This window comes from Apium graveolens, chromosome 1, assembly GCF_009905375.1.
Source record: "Apium graveolens cultivar Ventura chromosome 1, ASM990537v1, whole genome shotgun sequence".
In the NCBI taxonomy this organism is placed as follows: domain Eukaryota; kingdom Viridiplantae; phylum Streptophyta; class Magnoliopsida; order Apiales; family Apiaceae; genus Apium; species Apium graveolens.
The window spans coordinates 4,300,936-4,320,674 of NC_133647.1; the positions used below are offsets into that span (position 1 = coordinate 4,300,936).

Genomic DNA, 19,739 nt, shown 5'->3' on the forward strand with positions numbered 1-19,739 from the left:
TTAAATAAACAATTTTAAATTTAAAAATATAACTTAATTTTAATAATTTTTAATATTTTATGGTTCCCCAATCCCTTTTGGATTTTAAAAACAATTTAAATAATTTTTTAGTATTTTAGAAATTAACAATTTTTTATTTGAGATTAAAAATAATTTTTTATTAAAAATACTAAAGGTATAAAACGCTAGATAAAGTGATGTTTTGGAATAAAAACGTTTACATAGTCTTTTAAACCAAACTTAAACTCACATTTTACCACCTTTTAAAAAAAACAGACTTCTTTGAAGTAACGTTTTTAATTATTTTTAAATTATTAAAAAAACAATAAAACGGTACAAGTGCCGTTTTACAGGTTAAAAAAAGCAGTTTAAACGCCACACAAAAATTCCGTTATGAAGTAATATTTTAGGCCTTAATTTCGAGAAGTGATATTTTGAACGATAATTTGTATTGTAGTGATATTTAGGGCCACCACCCGAAAAAGTGCGACCTTCTGAAGCCATTTACTATATTTATCCATGTTGATGTATCCGGAAAGATATCCTCTCAAATTTACAGAAAAAGATCATAGTCAAGGTTAAGTTTCACTCACACATACCAACTGCAACATCAGCATATTTTTCGGGACAGCACCACAATATAGTAGATAGATACAACCTTCGTAGGGACTGCTTTCAAAACTAGATTGTAAACACAAAGTAATAAATGAATTGAGATGTGTTTTGAAAGCCCAAACTTTCAGCTAATTCTACTTACAAAGATTATTATGAATAAATGCTAAAACCGGTCCACATGATATAAAACAAATCCATGAAAAATATCTCAGTAGGATATTTTGGAGACTGGTTTTGATACTTAATAGTTAATATATAGAAAGTACACAAGAAATTTAGCTCAGAATACATGACTCAGATTACTAAAATTGACGACAGAAACTGTAAAGTACAAAGTTAAATAACCGAATACTGGCATCTGGTTGACTAGTTACCTTGCACCATCAAAAATTTCTTCCAACTCGCCCAATATGTTAATATCAAAGCTAGTGAAAGCTTCCTCGCAATTTTAATTTACACTCTTTTCCGTTTCCATTTCTGTAGGACGCATAATATCCGAACCCAACCCCCTCTAAGCCAGACCAAAGTGAGCTCAGCTTACCATCTGTAAAGCTAACGAGATCTCCATGTAATAGCACAATCATATAGTACCGCCTGGCAAAGCTGCTTAAGAAATGTTAATGGACCTGGATGGCTCACCAACTCCAGACGATTCAACTTTTACTCTTCGGTAGAACAAAACATAAGCAGCGGATGTCCTGATGTCGGCTTCACTAACGGGGGAAACATGGGAATCATCAAAATGGTACCATCTATCATCATGAATAAGCTGCAGAATTGGTAGATGACAAAAAAGTAAGCTCATGAGTTAAAAAATGCAGTACAAATCCCTTCAAAAATTTAAATTCTAAACATTGCAGGAATATGTTAGCTAATTCAACGATAAAAGATAAACTTATAAACAATCTTTGTTTTGCTAATTGCACATCAAAAATACCATAGCTGTTGACACCGAATGATGGGTGATATAAGAGCATTATTCTTCTCAACGCACATTTTTAACAAATTTTCTAAATATTTTTTAAAAGTCTTTATCTTTATGTACAAATTTATTAGAACTATTTAGCAAAAAAAGACAAATAAATTAGTACGATATACTGTATGACAACATGGAATACAAAACAGATATAGAACGCTAAACTCTTGTTGACATCCTCATTGGGCTGTGATTAGCCTCTGTATTGATGCAAAGACAAAAGCTATGCCTGGCCAAATCATGGTATCCTTCCCTTGTACCTAAGAAAAGGTAAATGAATAGACAATTGGGAAGCCACTAGGACTTGATACCCTCCCCCGCCTAGATGAACCTAAAAATCACTAAAATGCTGAACAGAAGAATCCTGACAGGTGGACAAGTGTATGATGCTGATTAAAGAAATCCTGATGCGTGCGTTACAAATTTACCTTGGAATAAGCAGAGTAATGCCCACCACCAAGGCCACCATAATGGTTGCTGATGGCATATAGCTCATAAACATAAGATTCTCCAGTGGCATCCTTAGTTTTCATATATTTGCTTAAATCAAGATCATGAACTGGAAAATTAACAAAGGTGTCGAGTTTGTTCTTCAAGTATCTGCTGTACGAGAACCGCTTCAAGTGAAACACAAGTATCTCTGGCAATCTCCACAAATCTAGCTTCTTGGTGGCTTGCCTGTGTTTCTTGCAACGAGGGCAGTACCTGCATTGCAATACAAATAAATAAAAGTTAATTCTGATATATGAGCACTTGAACATAATTCCTAATTTACCAAATCAACAAGCATACCACATATCATCAGGCCCTAAAGGTTCCTCCTTAAGAAATGCATCCAAACATGAAAATAAGGAGATGGCTTCTGGTCGTGTTTTCTTCACAGCTGGCCCAGTCTTATGCACCTCAGGAAGATCCTTGAGGTAGCTTGCATCATATAAGTCAAGCTCTTTTTCAGTCCAATCCAGCATTACCTTAACCAATTTGGCAGGCTTTATAGGTGAATCCTTTGCAATCGGTCTGCAGGACAAACCCCTGTCATCACTTAAGCAGAGGCGGAATGATAGCTCCCTGCTTGATATGTCCTCCATGTCCACCTCGTTTGTTGATTGATCCTCGTCCCCAGAGTGAGCACTGCTGTTCCCAGTTGATTGTTCACTAACCTCTGAGGTTGAACCATTTTTTTCCTGACTAAAAACTTTTGCGGAAGACGCAAATGCTTTCCTTTTCAATGGAGAAAGCAATCTATTCACAGCAAGATCAATATCATCCCCACTTTCTATATCTTTGACATAACTAACAAGTGGGGCCAAGAAAAGCTTCCACTCTCCACCCTTGAGATTGTCTGGTGAACATCTGGAAACAAGGTGCACTCAGTTACAAAATATCGTGGACCATCTAACAGAAAAAGGCTATAAGGAACAGGTGGTAGCATTCCATTGATCATGAAGACAGAATCAGTGGAGTCACATGCACATGCATCTGCAGGTAGTACTCCATTAATTATGTTGACAAAGAATCAATGGAGGTACACACATATGCAAATGCATCAAGATTCCGAATCTTACATATATTTAGCTACTAGAACTTTTGCCTAGTGTTATTTTTAATTAATAACAAATGCCTAGGTATTTGTTCTTCACTTTTACTTCCTGATTCTCATTTCAAGCTGAAAACTAGACCCCTTCTATCCATATATAATTTTCCTGAACACAGTGCAAGGGGATAATAAATCCGGAACAACACACAATCAAGCATGAAGCCACTCTCAAAAGCTGATGTAATATGTTGGACCCAAGACACTCATAAATCCTCGTGTTCCCTCCAACTCTAGTGAGCAAGTTGCATGTTGCTTAATGTCAATATTCGTAAATTCTAGGGGAAGCTCTAATGGCTAGTTGCATGTTGCTTCCCCTAGAATTTAAGAATATTGACATTAGTATATACAATTTCAAACCATGCATTTCGTTCCAGTAAGTTTAAAATTGTTACATTTTGCATCCCTGACAACTTTTTCGTCCAAATCCATAATTACTGTTATTTTGTTAAGGAGTAATATAAAACATGACTCCTTTTAAACCTCCAGTGAAGTTCCACTAAACTTTAATACGCTATAAAAAACTCTGTTTGATGAATTTGAGTTTTAATAGAATTTTTAGAGCTGGCTTAGGAGTTTATAAACTTCAAAACTTACAAGTTTACATTTTACTGAATGTTCAGTGAGGTTCCTAAGATTTTCTCAGAGTTCAAATTAAAGTATAAACATTTATTTTATCTTTAATGAAACTTTTATGGAGTTCAAATTCTTAGATTGATAGAGTCATAATTTTGGTTCTAAAAAATACCCTAAATTAAATTAAGAGTAACTGAATTTCAAACTAAAAGTTGTAGGGAAATGCAAAGTGAAACGAATCTGAAACATACCAAACAAATTATTTTAAATTATATGTACTAATGCAATAATCATATATCATAGGGCATAGAGGATGCAACATGCATTACTCTTTTTCAAATTAGGATAGTCAAATTAATCAGTATTATGCACTTGGATACATGTTATGTCAATTTAAACGATAATATACACGGGTTGTTTGTTTTAGACTTTCACTATTTAATTCTCAATATCACATAATTTTTTTATTAATCACAATGCACTAGGAAATGAGTCATAGTTTCAAGTAAATAATCAGACACATCCATCTACAAGTCATACAATTTTTTTGCAACCATTATTCCAATTTATTTCTCTATGATTAGGTATGCTCACTGACCAGAATTGCAGAGCAAGGGAAGAAATTAAAAGGAAAACAAATAAAGTTTACCATCATAAGATAATAAATTTAATAATTAATGTACGGAGATGAGTGTAATACCAGACAGTTTAATTTTGGAAACTCACTTATCTAGGTACCGGTGGCATATTTCCAGTTTTGTCGAATCTGAACTTGTTTTGGGATGTCTGTAGGCAACAATATGTTCATTGTCTTTAATGGAAGACAATGGCTCCAAAGGGGTGTCCAGGTATCGATATATTGTATGTTCATAGACCTGCAGATTTATAAATTAATATTTTAGTGACCCTGGAATGCTCAGATTCCATAATCGAATATGTTCCTGGAGAGTAGTAAACTACCTCTGCAAGCAGCAGGCCTTCATCATCTTTTAAGCAACATGCAGAAGCTACTGCTAATTTAAGATCTTTGCAAGCACCATTCTTCAAAACAGTGACAGAGTACGGCATTGGAAGGCCGCTACCATCGCCATAAAATACAGTTACAGTCATCGTTCGTGTGGCAGTTGAGGGTAATGGCAAAGACAAGTACATGAAGGGATCAAATGCAATTGAAATTTTTTTGCAATCTGGGCAAACCAGAGTTGACTTGTATTGACCCTGAAATATATGGCATATGAAGTTTAAAGTAATTATTCACCAAAAGATACATTTATTATGTGAACTGTTAATGGGCCATCTCCAGAGCAGAATTATACCAAAGCAAAATGTCCATGCAAGTATGCTCTCTTATTTTCTAGAGTCAGTTTAAGATAATTAACATTCTGCTCGTTGGGTTTCTGGTTTAAGGAGAAACCAATTACAAAAAGAATTAGATAGTTACACGAACATCCAACAACAGGAAAAATTAATGATATACTTGGCTCAAACTTCAAAGAATCAAAATCACTACATAAAGTTATCTAAAAGAATCATGAGCTGCTGCTACTCAAACAGAGCTGACGGAGAAACTAATCAAGAACTGCTGCTACTCATATAATGAGATAATGACATTTACTAAACTTTTCCGCAACAACTGTACTCACATTACATCAAGATATCTGTAAATTCCAATATTCTACTAAAAATAGATATTGTACCTGGCAGACATCAACAATTATTGAATCATTTCTGGCCTTGTGGTATCTCCAGAACTCATCTGCGACTTCCTCATCAGGACGACCATCGCAATCCTTTAGCTCAATATAAGGCTTTTGTTTAACACGATTCAAATCTTCATGCAACCCATCCAGCAAGAAGGCAAGGAGTTCCTGATAAGAACGAAAATTAATTACATTATACTCCTTTCCATGATAGATGACTCGAGTAATTTTTTTGATTTACTGTTCGATGATCTAGTCACTTGGAAAGGGCGGAGACTTATTAATCTAAGATGGAAAGCAAGGTTCTGTATCATTACATATCAATTAAAATACTAAATGAACAGTAACAATAAAAAGAGTGATGCAGGCCAAAATTCAAAAACAAGGATTAAACAATAAAAACACAAGATAAGTATAACTATAGTAACTTAACCACAGAACAGTAGAATCACAAACCCTAGGATTTCCCAACCGCAGAAAGGAGAAAAGATAATTTGCAACCCATGAAAAGAAGACTAATTTCAATGATTTCATGATTTCACCAATCATGCCTATATATAAAATATAGGGATTACATTGCTTATATAAAGAATAAAAACCCTAGTAACATAACCTATTGGACTACGCCCCAAAATTATTGGGCTTGTTAAATGTAATCTACATTTTAAATGAACTCCTAAGCCCAAAGAAAAATAAATTAGGTACAACAAATTCCTACACTAAATATATAATTAAATTATTTACGAACAAATTAATCTTTGTTACTGTCTCATTTCATTTGTTTAAGTTTAATAAATCTGTCTTGCATCAAAAAGCACTTTGGCTATATGCTTTGCTAACTGTGGTCTGACTGTATAACTTGACCTATTCTTAAACTTCCCTTCAATTGTGATGACAAACAACTTCTACGATAATGATATTGACAGCACAAACACCAAGCAAAGCACATGTATCAAACAATATAGTAATCAGTGTCATCAAGAATTATGTTACTAACTTGAGAATCATGCTGGTTGTATCCACTAAACTGGGGGGCAAATCGACCAAGTTTTCCTTTAAATTCACGTGGTGCAATTGATGTCCTCCCAGAAGACCAGATCTTCCTCAACAATTCACCAAAAGCAATTGCGAGCTCACCCTATACAAATACAATGGTTAGATTCACAAGCATAGTAATATATAATAGTACATATTTAGTATATAGGTAAATGGAACTAGTGATATATTAAATGGGCACATACATGCATTCCAAGGGGATTTTGCTTGTTAATCTCATCAGTATAATCTTGCAAGAAGTAATCAACAAGGGGTGGAGTATGGACTAAACATTGAAGTGAACTATTCATAAAACATGTATTCCCCAAATTCTGCAGACCCGCCAAGCCTCCACTACTTCCTTTCAGTACAGGCCTTAAAATGTCGGATGTATCTTCCATGTCTTTTAATGCTGAACTTAAACTACTTCCCTGATGCAAACTTGAACTATAACCCATCGAATTACCATTGGACAAAGTGGGTCCCCCCGCAATTGTCAAAGATGATCTCAACGGTTCTATCGGAATCAATGCCAGCTCATTCCCAGTTGAATCCATGCCAAAACCGGTGGGAAGAATTCCATTGACTTGCACCTCTAGAAGAATCTGCGTTAAATTGAAAAGCTTATTGTAGGAGTCTAGACTGATCAAAATATAACAGACCAAAGTAGGAGATTAGCATGATTATGGTATAACATTTTAAACATATTAAAGAATATAGGAACAGGAAATTTACACTCCAACCAGATCGTCCAATTTGTATATCTTTTGTTTTTGTTTGTTTTTTGTTTTATCCTTCTTTTTGGAAGGGGTGAGGGGTGGAGGGAGGATGAAAACAGAAACTAACAATCAAATGATAGCTCAAGTTCAGCAGCAATCAGTCAACAAGAACTATTATTTTTCATGTGAATTGTGACGTCTCTTATTACACACCTTACCAGTAAACTCTCTTTATCCAACACTGTATACAATGAAAGAAAAGAACTAGCTGAAGATTTTGGGAAAAGAAAACTGCAGTATATAGACACATGAATACAAAAATATGCCTATCTGCGCATGTGCTCAAGAGATTGTCAATCATTCATTTACATAAGAGCAATGCCAGATTGAGTTAGAGCTACAGCGGTTTGTTAAAAGCTTACTTTGTAATCGAAAAGGATGAACATGAAGTTGAGACTGTAGCTTGGTGTGTCATAGCATCTGTTGCTTGATTTCATAATTTAATAAGAGCAGTTACCGAGTGGAGAGAGAAACCAGCTGGAATTTTTTGGTATTGCTCCCTCCGTCCCCCTCATTTCTTTACAGTTTTTTCTACTTGGCATGCATGTTCAGGTGTATATGAAGTATAGTTCCATATTTTATTTCTAAAATTTTCCTTTTTGAATAAAAATTTGAACATTTAATTTTTATTCAGAAGGAAAAAGTTTTTAAAATAATTATGGAACTATACTATACAATAGCCTTAAAGTGTGTGTCGCTCCCTCCGTCCCAAACGTAAGGAACCTAATGGGACGGAGAGAGTATGTTATTAAGAAAATTATTCACCTCTACTCAACTTATTAATTTCGTGTTTCAACTAGAGAAGAATTTCAAAGGAAAAAGATAAAAAAATATCAGTACAAACTACAGTACGAATAACTACATTTTGTGGTTAAAAAGTGCTGTAAGTTAAATAGTTCAGCAGTACATTAACTGTGATCTAGAGCTTTTAGTTGAAGAAGAAGAGGTAAAGGAAAAAAATTACAGAAATGTTGAGGACACTTTCTCTTGCATGCTCCCAAGTTTTTGCAAAACGAGAGAGTAAGAAATTAAAGAGGGCATAAGGAGAACTATTTGAAAAGGTATGGGAGTGCTTCTCTCCCAATCATCCCATTTTTGGGAAGAAACTTTTGAGAAAATATATAAATTTCTCTTTCTTCTCTCCTCTCCCTTTTTAGCTCAAGGGCAGTATAACAGAGAATTTCAGCACACAAGGACAGTGGGTGTTATGCATTAAAAAAAAGTAAGCCATTAATAGAGAGCAATTTTTTTATTGCTGATAAATTTTTGCATTTTTAATTGATGTGAGTTCAAGATCACTCACAGATTGGTTCATCTGCAAGTCAGATTCCTCCAAGGTCTTGGTTGAATCTTCCAATATTGTCTGCTTCCGGTTATTAAAATAATCCCAGATTCGTACCTGATAGACCACTTTTACAGTAAGACTGCAGATAGTCAACTTTTATATAAAGACACATGCTTATGTGTGTGTGTTTTGCTGGGAAAAAAGACAAGCTTATATCATTTATAAAGGACACAGTAGGGATTCATTGTTTCAAAAGATAAAAAGATTTAACAGACCTTTCCTGTATGAGTCTTCTTGAGTGCACACGCCCTTTCATAAAGCTCATGCAAAGAAGCCTGAATATAAAATAATTTTAATACACAATAACAAGGGCACTATAATTAACAACAATCAACAATCAAGGTGCAATACATAGAACTAGGATATCCATAGTAAGACACACTAGAAGGTGTGTGACCACTGCTAGAAAACTTGATCTGATACATGATCTGAATCTGATACACAAGAGTGACACAAATCAAATACTAGCAGCGGAACTTGGAAATATAAATGGCAGCTAACCTCAGCTGCGGTCAGTCTAATTTATTTATTTTTAATATGCACCACCAGATTTCAATCAATTATCCAGATATGTTTTTTTGGTTTTAAAATACTGTAACACGGAGTACTTGAATATTAATTTCATACTAAATTACATAGTAAGTCACACAGCAGCACAATTTATTTAACTCCCCAAATGCTTACTTCAAGGGAGCACTTCGTAATAACAAGACCCAGAGGTACATGCCAGTTGTGATAAAAAACTCTGTTCTGATGCAACTGCTATGAAGAAAGTAATTTATGACATCAAACAGATAATAATGCTTGGTAGAACCGTAAAAGTGATAAACACTGCATTTTTTAAACCAATCTTGAAACTGAATTCTTAAAGCATTTAGTTTTCTTTGATGATATCTCTAGAAAATTCAAGCACGTCGTAATGCAGGTGCTTGTCAGAATCAAACTAGATGCCAAGGGCATCAGTATCAAGACCTGTTTGTCAGTAACTTAAAACTTATTTGACTTTTCTAGATTTCTAGACTAGGTTCTATAAATATTGCAAGTGATGTAATTGATTGGGCATTTTAAATAAAATTTGGAAGTCCAAAAGAGTCATTATAACTTAAAAGCCACCAACCAGATGCTCTCCCTCTATTTATAACTTTTAAGTTTTCTCTATTCCTATTCAGTATTTTCTCTATAAAAGTAGCTCTTAGTATCTTCTTCATAATCATCTGTATGGCTATACCTAGAAAGTAAAGAACATTTATGTAAATTGCCATTGTAGTTCATCATAATCACATGTATTTCAATATCAGTCAGTTAGAAATAACCCAACATAAACAAATAGAATTAAGCATTACCTGCTTTAAGTGCAGTTAATTAAACCTTTAAGAAGAAAAAGGATGAGATTTACCTTTTTACTAAGCCTTATAGTTGACTCACTTTCATCTCGAGCATCAATCAACTTTAGACATAAAGGGTATACCTCCACAACTAATTCCTGCCGAACACCAACCGAAATCATCTTCCTGGGTAGTACAGGTCCTCCTTTATACCTAAAGAGTAGTTAATATGATGGTAAGTTTCATGAGCACATATTTACTTGCAATTAACAGAGTCACTTCTCATGTTACAGCTTCTGTGAATTGGGGAGCTTGTGAAATAATATTCTAAAAAGGGATTTTGCGACCATCAAATCAAGATTAGTCTGGTGCCCTACAGATCTAGAAAGGAAAGTAAGATCACATCTTATCTAGTTGCAGTCACCAAAGGTATTAACTCGGCTTAATTGTAATCGGTACACCAAAGTGCATTGTTAGTAGGCATTATCTCTGCTTGTGGTAGCATGTGCTGCAATATTTCACCTTACCAGTACGGTAACTATAAGTTGCATAGATGTGTTGCAAATTCCAATCAGTCCTCTACTCCTCCTTATATGGATGGATTTGAATCATTAGGAAAAGAAAATAACCCCTATTTTTTGCTCTAAAGTCACTGTAAAAACAAGGGAAACAGTTCTAGCTACAAGCGACCATTTATTTTACAAGTAACCATTATTTAATAATTATAAACATACTGCAGCATGACATGTCACCAAAAAGAGAAACTTCACAACCACACAAAGAATTCTAGTTTGAAGTAAGATTACCCAATAAACAAAAAAAAAATATCACAAGGATAGAAGACACTTGGGAGGACAATAGTGAACATGTAAAATTTACCTACCATTCAAAAAGTTTCTTCCATACATCCTGAGATACTACAACATAATCACGTTCTTCTTCAAGGTTATCGAGCAGCTGAAGGTCTTCACCCTCTGAGTTACTTCCAGTAGCAACTATATTGCTATTATCAATGGGCCCCGGTCTATCTGCAGTATCTGAGATTAAAAGATGAGGCTCTGGTAAAACTTCATCATATGGATAAGCACCAAATCCAGTGTATTTCTTCCATCCAGTGAACCACCTGCATACATGAGAAATGATAGGAGTTAGCAGAACTGATTATTCTAAGGTTTTGAATGTAAGGAGTTGCTGCTTCTCCTCTTTTTTACAGTACAGGTGGTTTATACGTAAAGCAAAAACCAAATTGATTTGTAGCAAACACTGTCACGACCAGCTGACATGCATGCAACACAAACCGGGGAGCATGGTACAGAAAAATATCCATACACATAATAGAGGCAAAGATCATAAGAGTCTTGTGTGACCTAACCTTGCAATAAATGTGAGACTAGCTGCAATAACATAGATGGCTGAGGCTAAGTACTACATAACAAAGAGTTTTATAATGATTTTCTCGTGGGTCAATTCGGTACAAAGTAAGGGAGTTACCTTATCCTGGAAGTATCAAATGAATTACGAAACAAAATTCCAGGTAAATCTTAAATCTTACATACTTCATTAAACTATGTGTTACATTGTATCAATAATAGGGTATTCATCAGTATAATGCAATTATAATCATTACTACCGGAAAGGCTGCCTTGTTACAATAATTCACGAGGACATAATTGTAGAAGTAAATAATAATAGACGAAAAATGCTACATATCAAATATAATTACAGAATAGAAAAGTAGATATCAAAAGTTATATAACAATATGCCCTTGATATTGATCTGTTCCGAATCTGAGGTGTTTTAGGTCATAGAAAACTTAAACTCTAGAATCGAGACTTTGGGGAAAATTCACCAAAACAAGTGTTTCCTCGTCTCAATAACAGTGTTGCCATCAGCATATGCGGCATTACAATTAAAACAACAATTAGCAAAGTTGTCTTCTTACAATTCTTCAAAAGTCAAATATATCAAATCATTAATTATAATTTAAATTGAGATACCAATACACACATATGATACATAATATAATAAATTCACAAGTAGATAGCATATGATACAAATGTGATAGGGAGAGAGGGGATGAGAGAGAGAGGGAAGGAGAGAGAGAGGGGGGGAGCGAGAGAGGGAGAGAGAGGGAGAGAGAGGGAGAGAGAGGGAGAGAGAGGGAGAGAGAGGGAGAGAGGGGGAGAGAGAGAGAGAGAGAGAGAGAGAGAGAGAGAGAGAGAGAGAGAGACTAAACCTATTAGAAATGAGAAAGAACAAGTTGCCAGGCTTAGAAACGGAATTCTTAGTCAAATCTCGAACAATCTCTTTCTGTAATTGAGGAGAAGACGAGGGAGATACAATCAAAGATCCATTATCCATCAACATATCACCAGAATCAGGAATCGTCATGATCTACAATCAAAATCAAATCACCATTAACAACAATCAAACAATTACAATTCAATTCAATTCAACAATTGATTAAGTTAAGTAACCTGGAGAGAAAGAAAGAGAGAGATTGGGAGAGAATGTGTGCCCTAGATTGCAGGGTTACCTCGATGCGAATACAAAAGACACTACTAGACACAGAGAGAGATGAATTGTAAGCGTGTGTGTATAATATTATATAGACACAGAGAGGAGAGAGAGAGAGACAAAGAAAAGTCCTTTTTAAGTTCCGATTACTTGAACATCGTTCTTACAAAAAAGTGAAAAGAAAATATGGTTTGTAATCAAAAAATATTGAATGCATTTTTGAAAAATGAATAAAATTATTTTTTGTATTCAAGATAAACAGTGCAATTTGGTATGTGATGTATTATGAGATCAAAGATAATTTTAAATTTGCAGATTTGGTTGATAATGGTTATAAATATGTTTACAAAGTTTTAAAAAGATTTTTTTAAAAAATATTTTATAAAAAATTAGTATTATATTTTAATATGCCTTTGTGTATGCTTTTTACCGATGATATCGTGTTAATATCTGAGTTTATGAGTGAGGTTAACACATAATTAGAGTATTGACGTTCAATATCGGAAATTAAAGGTTTGTGTATCGATCATTTTAAGACTGAGTACTTATAGGCTAATTTAGTGGATAAGACAATGAAGGGGATGTTGAATTTTTTTTTTGTTAAATTTTGTATTACTAAAGACCGAGTTTCACAAATCGGTAGTTTTAAATATGTATATCAATGGAGATATTGTTGCAGATGTTATACATCATACTCGGGCGGGATGGCGTAAATGGAGGGTTGTCACATTAATATTCTGTGATCCAAATATATCTTTGAAGTTGCAGGGTAAATTTTACGGGTCGTACGCTTAACATTTTTATATGGTTCCGAGTGTTGGTCGTAAAGGAAAGTGTAAGAGCGTCTGTTTGAGATGGCAGAAATGCGTATGTTGCGTTGGATATGTGGTCATACAATGACAGATCATCTACCGAATGATACCTTTGGATTTTTTGGAATAATTAAACTAAACGCGCAACAATGGGCAGTTATATATCGGGATTTAACATGAACTGACGATAAATCAATTAACGAAACAAAACACGAAGGAAAAAGAAAGATAGAATTAGGGACTGAATTGGCAAAAGGGAGAAAGAATCACTTAGCTTTAATAGAAGTTTTAACAAATTCTGATAGAACAAAATAGTTGAGTCGCCTAGTCTTTGAGAAGCCTATACTGTTCTGAAGAGATTATTACCCCACTTACGATGTGTTGAGTTGCAGTAATATCACTTCCAAGATAAAACATCACAGAGCAATGCATCCACAATCACGTAATTTTTAACAACGACATGTACCTCAGTTTGCCTAGGAAAATCTATGCACAAATACTCTATGTTTGTGGACAGATAAGGAGAGAAGTAGCAGTTAGGGTTTCTACAAGTATGTCTGTAAGTTGTGTATTATTTTCCAAACGTTAAGTTGTGTATATAAACAAAACTAAAACGTAACTAAAAATAATTCATTAATTTAAATAAATACTCTGACTTAAATTGTATTTAATAGAATATTTACAGAATCAGTAACGTCATCAGAGTTTAATGTCTGATCAGTATATCAACATTTAGTCAACCAACAGTAGCTACCGATATACAGCTATATTAGTATTAACAACAAATATTGATCTTAGTCATATATTAAAATAATAAGTTAGTAGATATTTTAATTAAACATGTTGTAAAATTCTTCGCCCCAGTCCCCTCGCGTACGCGAGACGCCAAGACATTCTCCCAATTTGCCCTTCGACCTGAGTCGAGCTATGGCGCGGTGACGGCGTGTGTGTGTGCGCGAGGCTCACACTACAACCATGCACACCCACATGCCTTTGTAGTTTTATATTACTCATGCACATGGTTCTATATGAAGCCGGTCAAACGGGCGGTTTGGCTCGGCACGAACGTAACTCGGCTCACCTAGTATTCGCCTAAATCGCCTCGTCACGGACCGGTTCGTTATTCGGCACTTTTCGTTTATGCAGACGAGCCGAGCACGAATTATAATATTTAAAATTGTAACCGGCCCGGAACCGTTCGCAAAAACCGAAGCCGAATAAGTAATGATTTAAACCGGTTAACCGGGGTTATTCGGCCCGCTTATTCGCCAGTGATTCGCGGTTATTCGGCCCGCAAACCGCCCAGATTCGCCTGATTCGCGGTTATTCGCGGTTCGCGGTTCAACCCACGCGTCTTCCCCCACGCGTCAACTGGCTGCTGCACCTGCAAGACTGCAACTTCAACGGCCACCTGCAAGTCTGCAACTCAAGCTCTGCACCTCCAACGTCTACTTCTTTACAACGTTCATCTCCAACGTTCCAGTTTCTTTCCCCTATAAATATACTTCCAGTCCTCCACCTCTCTGCACTTACAGTTTTCACTCTCATTCTTAATATATGTTTTCTCAATATTTCATTATTAATCTCTGTTTTTATTCAAATATACTCAGTCACGTATTCACCTCACCAGTTGCACACAATTGTCCGGCGAGTTTTATAAAATTCCGGCGAGATTTACAATTTTCCGGCGACAAGCTTTACAAAAATGGAGGAAGGAAGGGGCACACAATTATCCCAGGGCTCCAGTCAAGCAAATTTAATGCGACCCCCTCGACCTGCAGGCATGGAAGCTGGTAAAATTTTATTTTCGAATTATTTGTTTGAATTTTAAGTTTGAAAATTAATTTTAGTTCTGTTCAAATTATTTATTTTGTTTGAATTATTTGTTTGAATTTTGGGAAGAAAATTATTTGTTTGAATTTTATGTTCAAAATATTTATTTTGTTTTTTTTATAAAATATTCTGTGATTTCATAAAATATCTTGTAATTTTTAACAATTGTTTATATATTATAATTTTTAAACAGAAAAATCGAATGTTAATTTGAATAGGTAATTGATTGTTAACTTTTTTTATATACAAAATTTTCAGGGAGCTCCTGTACTTCGAGACATTCCTCACATGTTTGGAATTATTTTTCGAGACAAGCAATACCGGAAGATCCCAACAAATTTAAATGTTTTTGTTTACTTTGTATTCAAAGTGGCCGAAATCAATCCCCTTTTCTTCACTCTAAAGGGGCCGGTACGGGTACACTTGATCGGCACTTAAAAAATTAACACGGAATTTCAAAACAAAGTCACGAAAGTGGAGAGGCACGTGGAGAATCACCGCAACAAACACAAATTGGTGGTTTCGTGCAAGCGTCTCCTGGTGGAGGTATGCATTTCCTTTATAGTAGAGATAGAATGATTGAATCTTTTGCTACTTATGTTACACTAGACGAGTTACCTTTTTCTCACGGTGAGAATCCAAATTTAGAACACATGATGAAAGAATCAATAAACCCGGCATTTAAAAGAATTCCTAGAAACACGCTTAAACGTCACACATAAAAACAATATTATAGTCAACGTGCGCAATTAATTGAATTTTTTCGTGATTATGATGGCATGGTTTCTTTAACTAGTGATTGTTGGAGTTCGAGTTGCGGTGAGCCATTTATTTGTGTTACCATTCATTGGATTGATTCAGATTATTTTTTACAAAAACGAATAATTGCCTTTGATGTTATGGATGAGTCACACACCGGTTACAATATAAAGAAGAGAATTGTCGAAACTATTAACGAATTTAATTTGCAACATAAGGTGTTTACTATTTCTTTAGATAATGCTTCGGCAAATGATAAAGCTATTTACTATATTGCACAAGATATTCCTACTACTTTAGACGATGTTTTCTTGCATGTTAGATGTTGTGCACACATAATCAACTTATCGGCTCAAAAGGGTATTCAACAGATAACTGAATTTTTAGCACCTATTAGAAAAATAATTAAGTATTTACGTATCGCACACACATTAAAGAGATAATATAAAAAATTGTGTAGAGAAAATGGATTAATACCCAAAAAGTGGGGAATTGATTGTCCCACGAGATGGAGTTCGACTTATAAATTACTATGCGAGGCAATTAAATATAAGGTAGTTATCACCGAGATATAATTCTGATCCAAGAAGTCAAGTGGAGGATAGACTTATACCGAAAATGATTGGGACTTGGCAATTAGGGTACGTGATTTGCTTGATTGTTATGCACGTGGTACTAAGATATTTTCTTACGTTTACGAGCCAAATGTACATCTTGTTATTATTGAGTGTGTTAATATTATTACTACTTTAAAAGCATATGAAAAAGATAATTGTTTTGGTGCAATTATTGTTGATATGAAAAAAAAGTGGATATAATATTTTACCGAATTTCCTTTTATTTATGGTGTTGCATGTCTTATTGATCCCGGTGTTAGAAAAGAAGGTTTAGAAAATATGTTATAACATTATTACTCGGTATCAGGAGTTTCATATAATCACGTGCTTTATGTGCAAAATTGTTTAGACTTATTACACCGTCTTATAGATCTATATACTCCTAGAACTCAAAATATTATACCACCTAAGACTAGTCAGTCTAGTAGGTTTAATCCCACATTGCTTGGTATCCTAACTAAAAAACAAAAGTGTAGAATTCCCGAAAATGCATCTACACCTCAAACTTCATTTAGCATGCTTAGAGAGTTTTTTTCATATAACTATGAGTTCGATGAGGATTTTTCAATACTAACATGGTGGAAGAATCACGAGAACCAATTTCCGGTATTAGCTAAAATTGTAAGGGACATTTTAGTAGTTCCTGCCTCTACCATTGCTTCTGAGTCTGCTTTTAGTGCCGGTAGAAGAGTGTTGGACGAGAAAAGATCAAGTCTTGCACCAGATGTGGTCAAGATATGTGTTTGCAAAAAGGATTGGGATCAAGCGGCAAAGAGACAACAAGGGAGGAAAAAAGATGATTCAGACGACGAAGAGGATACTTGGATGACGATGGACACTTCATCGGAATCGGGCATGTCAGCGAACGATCCACAAGAAGAAGAATTTGAATAGTTGATAACATATTTTTGCCTTGTATTTTTAAAATTTGTTCTGTTTTGTATTTTATTTAAAATGTAAACACGGTTTGTTCCGTTTTTTTAGAGAGGAGTCCTCTCAAATCAATTGTAACATTTTTTAATTAATAAAATTTATAGAGGTACCGTCCTCTTTTACTTATTTTAAATACATATTATATTAATACATATCAGTTTTTCAAGAAAATATATTTAAACAAAAAAAATCAGATCGAAAAAAAGGTAAAAACAAAATTAACACATACGGTTTGCATACAATACGTGTACAAAACAAAAAAAAACAAAAACAAAACAAAAACAAAAACAAAAAAAAAAGAAAAAAACGTGACTGTAAAATAGAAAACAACAAAACAAAGATAAAAAGAAAAACATAAACAAAAAAAACAAAGTTAAAAGTAAAAGTAACACAGAAGAAGTAAAAGAAAAGTAAAAATAATATATATACAAAGTACAAGTCAGTAAGTCACTAAGTTTGTAAACCAATTGTTGTTATTCGCCTATTATTCGTGAATCGTGTAGCTCGCCTTATTCACGGGCCGTACACGGGTTGAACCTTTTAATAACCGGTTTGGCACGGCACGGACCGTTTAATTACACGGGCCGTTCACGAGTTATGTTGTAAGTAAACCGACCCGTTAAAAATTCGGCCCGGACCACACGGACCGTTCGTCTGGCCGGCTCTAGTTCTATATAAAACACCCCACCTTTCTTTAAATTATCGACGTGAGATAAATTCACACAACTCTTTTCAAGTTATTAACTTCAATTCAATTTCTTTATTTCTTTATGAATTACACTAACAAAATGATTTAGATCTAAATATTAAAGTTTTAGTCTCCATTACGAGGAACCACTTTCAACAATCAGTTATAGGTAATTTCATCAAGAACACATCTAAAATGTGGTTTGAACTTTATAATTTTCTAAAAATCCCCACAATTTCATACAGAATGCATATCAAATTTTATTATTACTTGCTTTTCAGAGTCGTTATCCTCCCGGATTTGAAGCCTTCTAAGTCCTCTACTTCGATGGCTACCGAATATAGATGGAATATTTCACCTTGAATTTTTATCTGTTTAGTGTAACCACACTCCATAGACGATGATAAGTCAAAAGGCTATGGTGCAGATCTACATCTTTGAGACGTATGATCGTTTATTGATCATGTTCGTCCAATGCTTCAAGAAATAATCATTTCCTCTAATTACGGCCTCACAATTACATTCGCTTAGCTGGGCATCTCCAAAAATATACTGCCAATATCTCGTCTTACGACTTGATCTCACTCAGAGTTTATAAGTCCTGACACGATATTTGGTCCCTCAGAATTTAGAAAATTCTGATCCAAAACTGATATCATCATAGCTTATTAAACTCTTGCTAACTAGCGGTTTAGTACCTCTTAAGGTTTACAAAGGATAGACTCGGATACGCGAGTATCTCAAAGTATATGGTAGAGGTACTACCAATTCATCAATACAACTTGTTATTATCACATTAAATATACTTCGAGGGATATCCTCTCAGGTGTATTGAGTTCCCGTTGTTGATGAATCATGTTGGGTTACCAGTCTCATCCCCAACCTCGATTTAGTGCTACAACATGCTCAAGCCTCTTAGTCATCAGATCAACTATATTATCATGAGTTCCCATGATTCTATCAGACACAAGACCCCTTATAGACTTCAGTCTAACTTGGATGATCTCTTAGTTTTAGCATTATACTTCACACTTATGATCTTGTCGATAGTTGTACGGCTATCACAATGAACAGAAATGGCAGGAAGCGGCATGCTTACTACAGGTAACACTGACATAAGTCCATGTAACTACCCAACATCCATCCTTTTGTCATCTAGTGCACACAATTCAGCCTCTGAAGTAGATCGAGTAATCCGGGACACTACTCCACCCCGCAAGGGTAAACACATATCCAGTCACTCTATCGGAATCGAATTTCTTTGCTATTCAACTTGCATCATTGTACCCATCGAGTATCCCGAAAACCTACGATAATGCAATCCAATGGAGATAGTTACCTTGAAATATCTAAGATCTCTATCAAGTGCCTCCCAATGAGTCTTGTTTGGACATCTTGTATATCTAGCTAACTTAGATACATAATAAGAAAAATCTAGTACAATCATATTAGCACGATATTGTAAACTCCCAATGATCCGAGAATACCTTAAATGAGATACAGGAACTCCTGAACTATTCTTGATAAGAGAAACTTTTGAATCATATGGTGTACTAGCTATTCTACAATTTGAATAACCATACTTTTCAATAATAGATTTCTCTATATAAAGAGACTGCGATAATGTTATTCCA

The 19,739-nt window shown here is 34.7% G+C and overlaps 1 protein-coding gene across 2 annotated transcripts; it reads right to left on the minus strand.

Moving 5' to 3' along the window:
* Nucleotides 1-772: 772 nt before the first annotated feature.
* LOC141659785 (ubiquitin carboxyl-terminal hydrolase 9-like) lies at nucleotides 773-12,619 on the minus strand. 2 transcript variants are annotated; one of them, XM_074466718.1, is made up of 14 exons: nucleotides 12,483-12,619; nucleotides 12,183-12,340; nucleotides 10,829-11,068; nucleotides 10,017-10,158; nucleotides 8,836-8,895; nucleotides 8,579-8,674; nucleotides 6,703-7,101; nucleotides 6,459-6,599; nucleotides 5,459-5,629; nucleotides 4,722-4,979; nucleotides 4,488-4,636; nucleotides 2,384-2,944; nucleotides 2,020-2,296; nucleotides 773-1,384 (listed from the first exon to the last, which is right to left on the minus strand). In XM_074466718.1, the coding sequence occupies exons 2-14, from the start codon at nucleotides 12,335-12,337 to the stop codon at nucleotides 1,223-1,225; spliced, it is 2,811 nt and encodes a 936-aa protein (XP_074322819.1). In that variant the 5' UTR covers nucleotides 12,338-12,340; nucleotides 12,483-12,619; the 3' UTR covers nucleotides 773-1,222. The 2 variants fall into 2 exon arrangements, with proteins under 2 accessions (XP_074322819.1, XP_074322816.1); XM_074466715.1 differs by having other exon boundaries at nucleotides 12,424-12,597.
* Nucleotides 12,620-19,739: the final 7,120 nt, after the last annotated feature.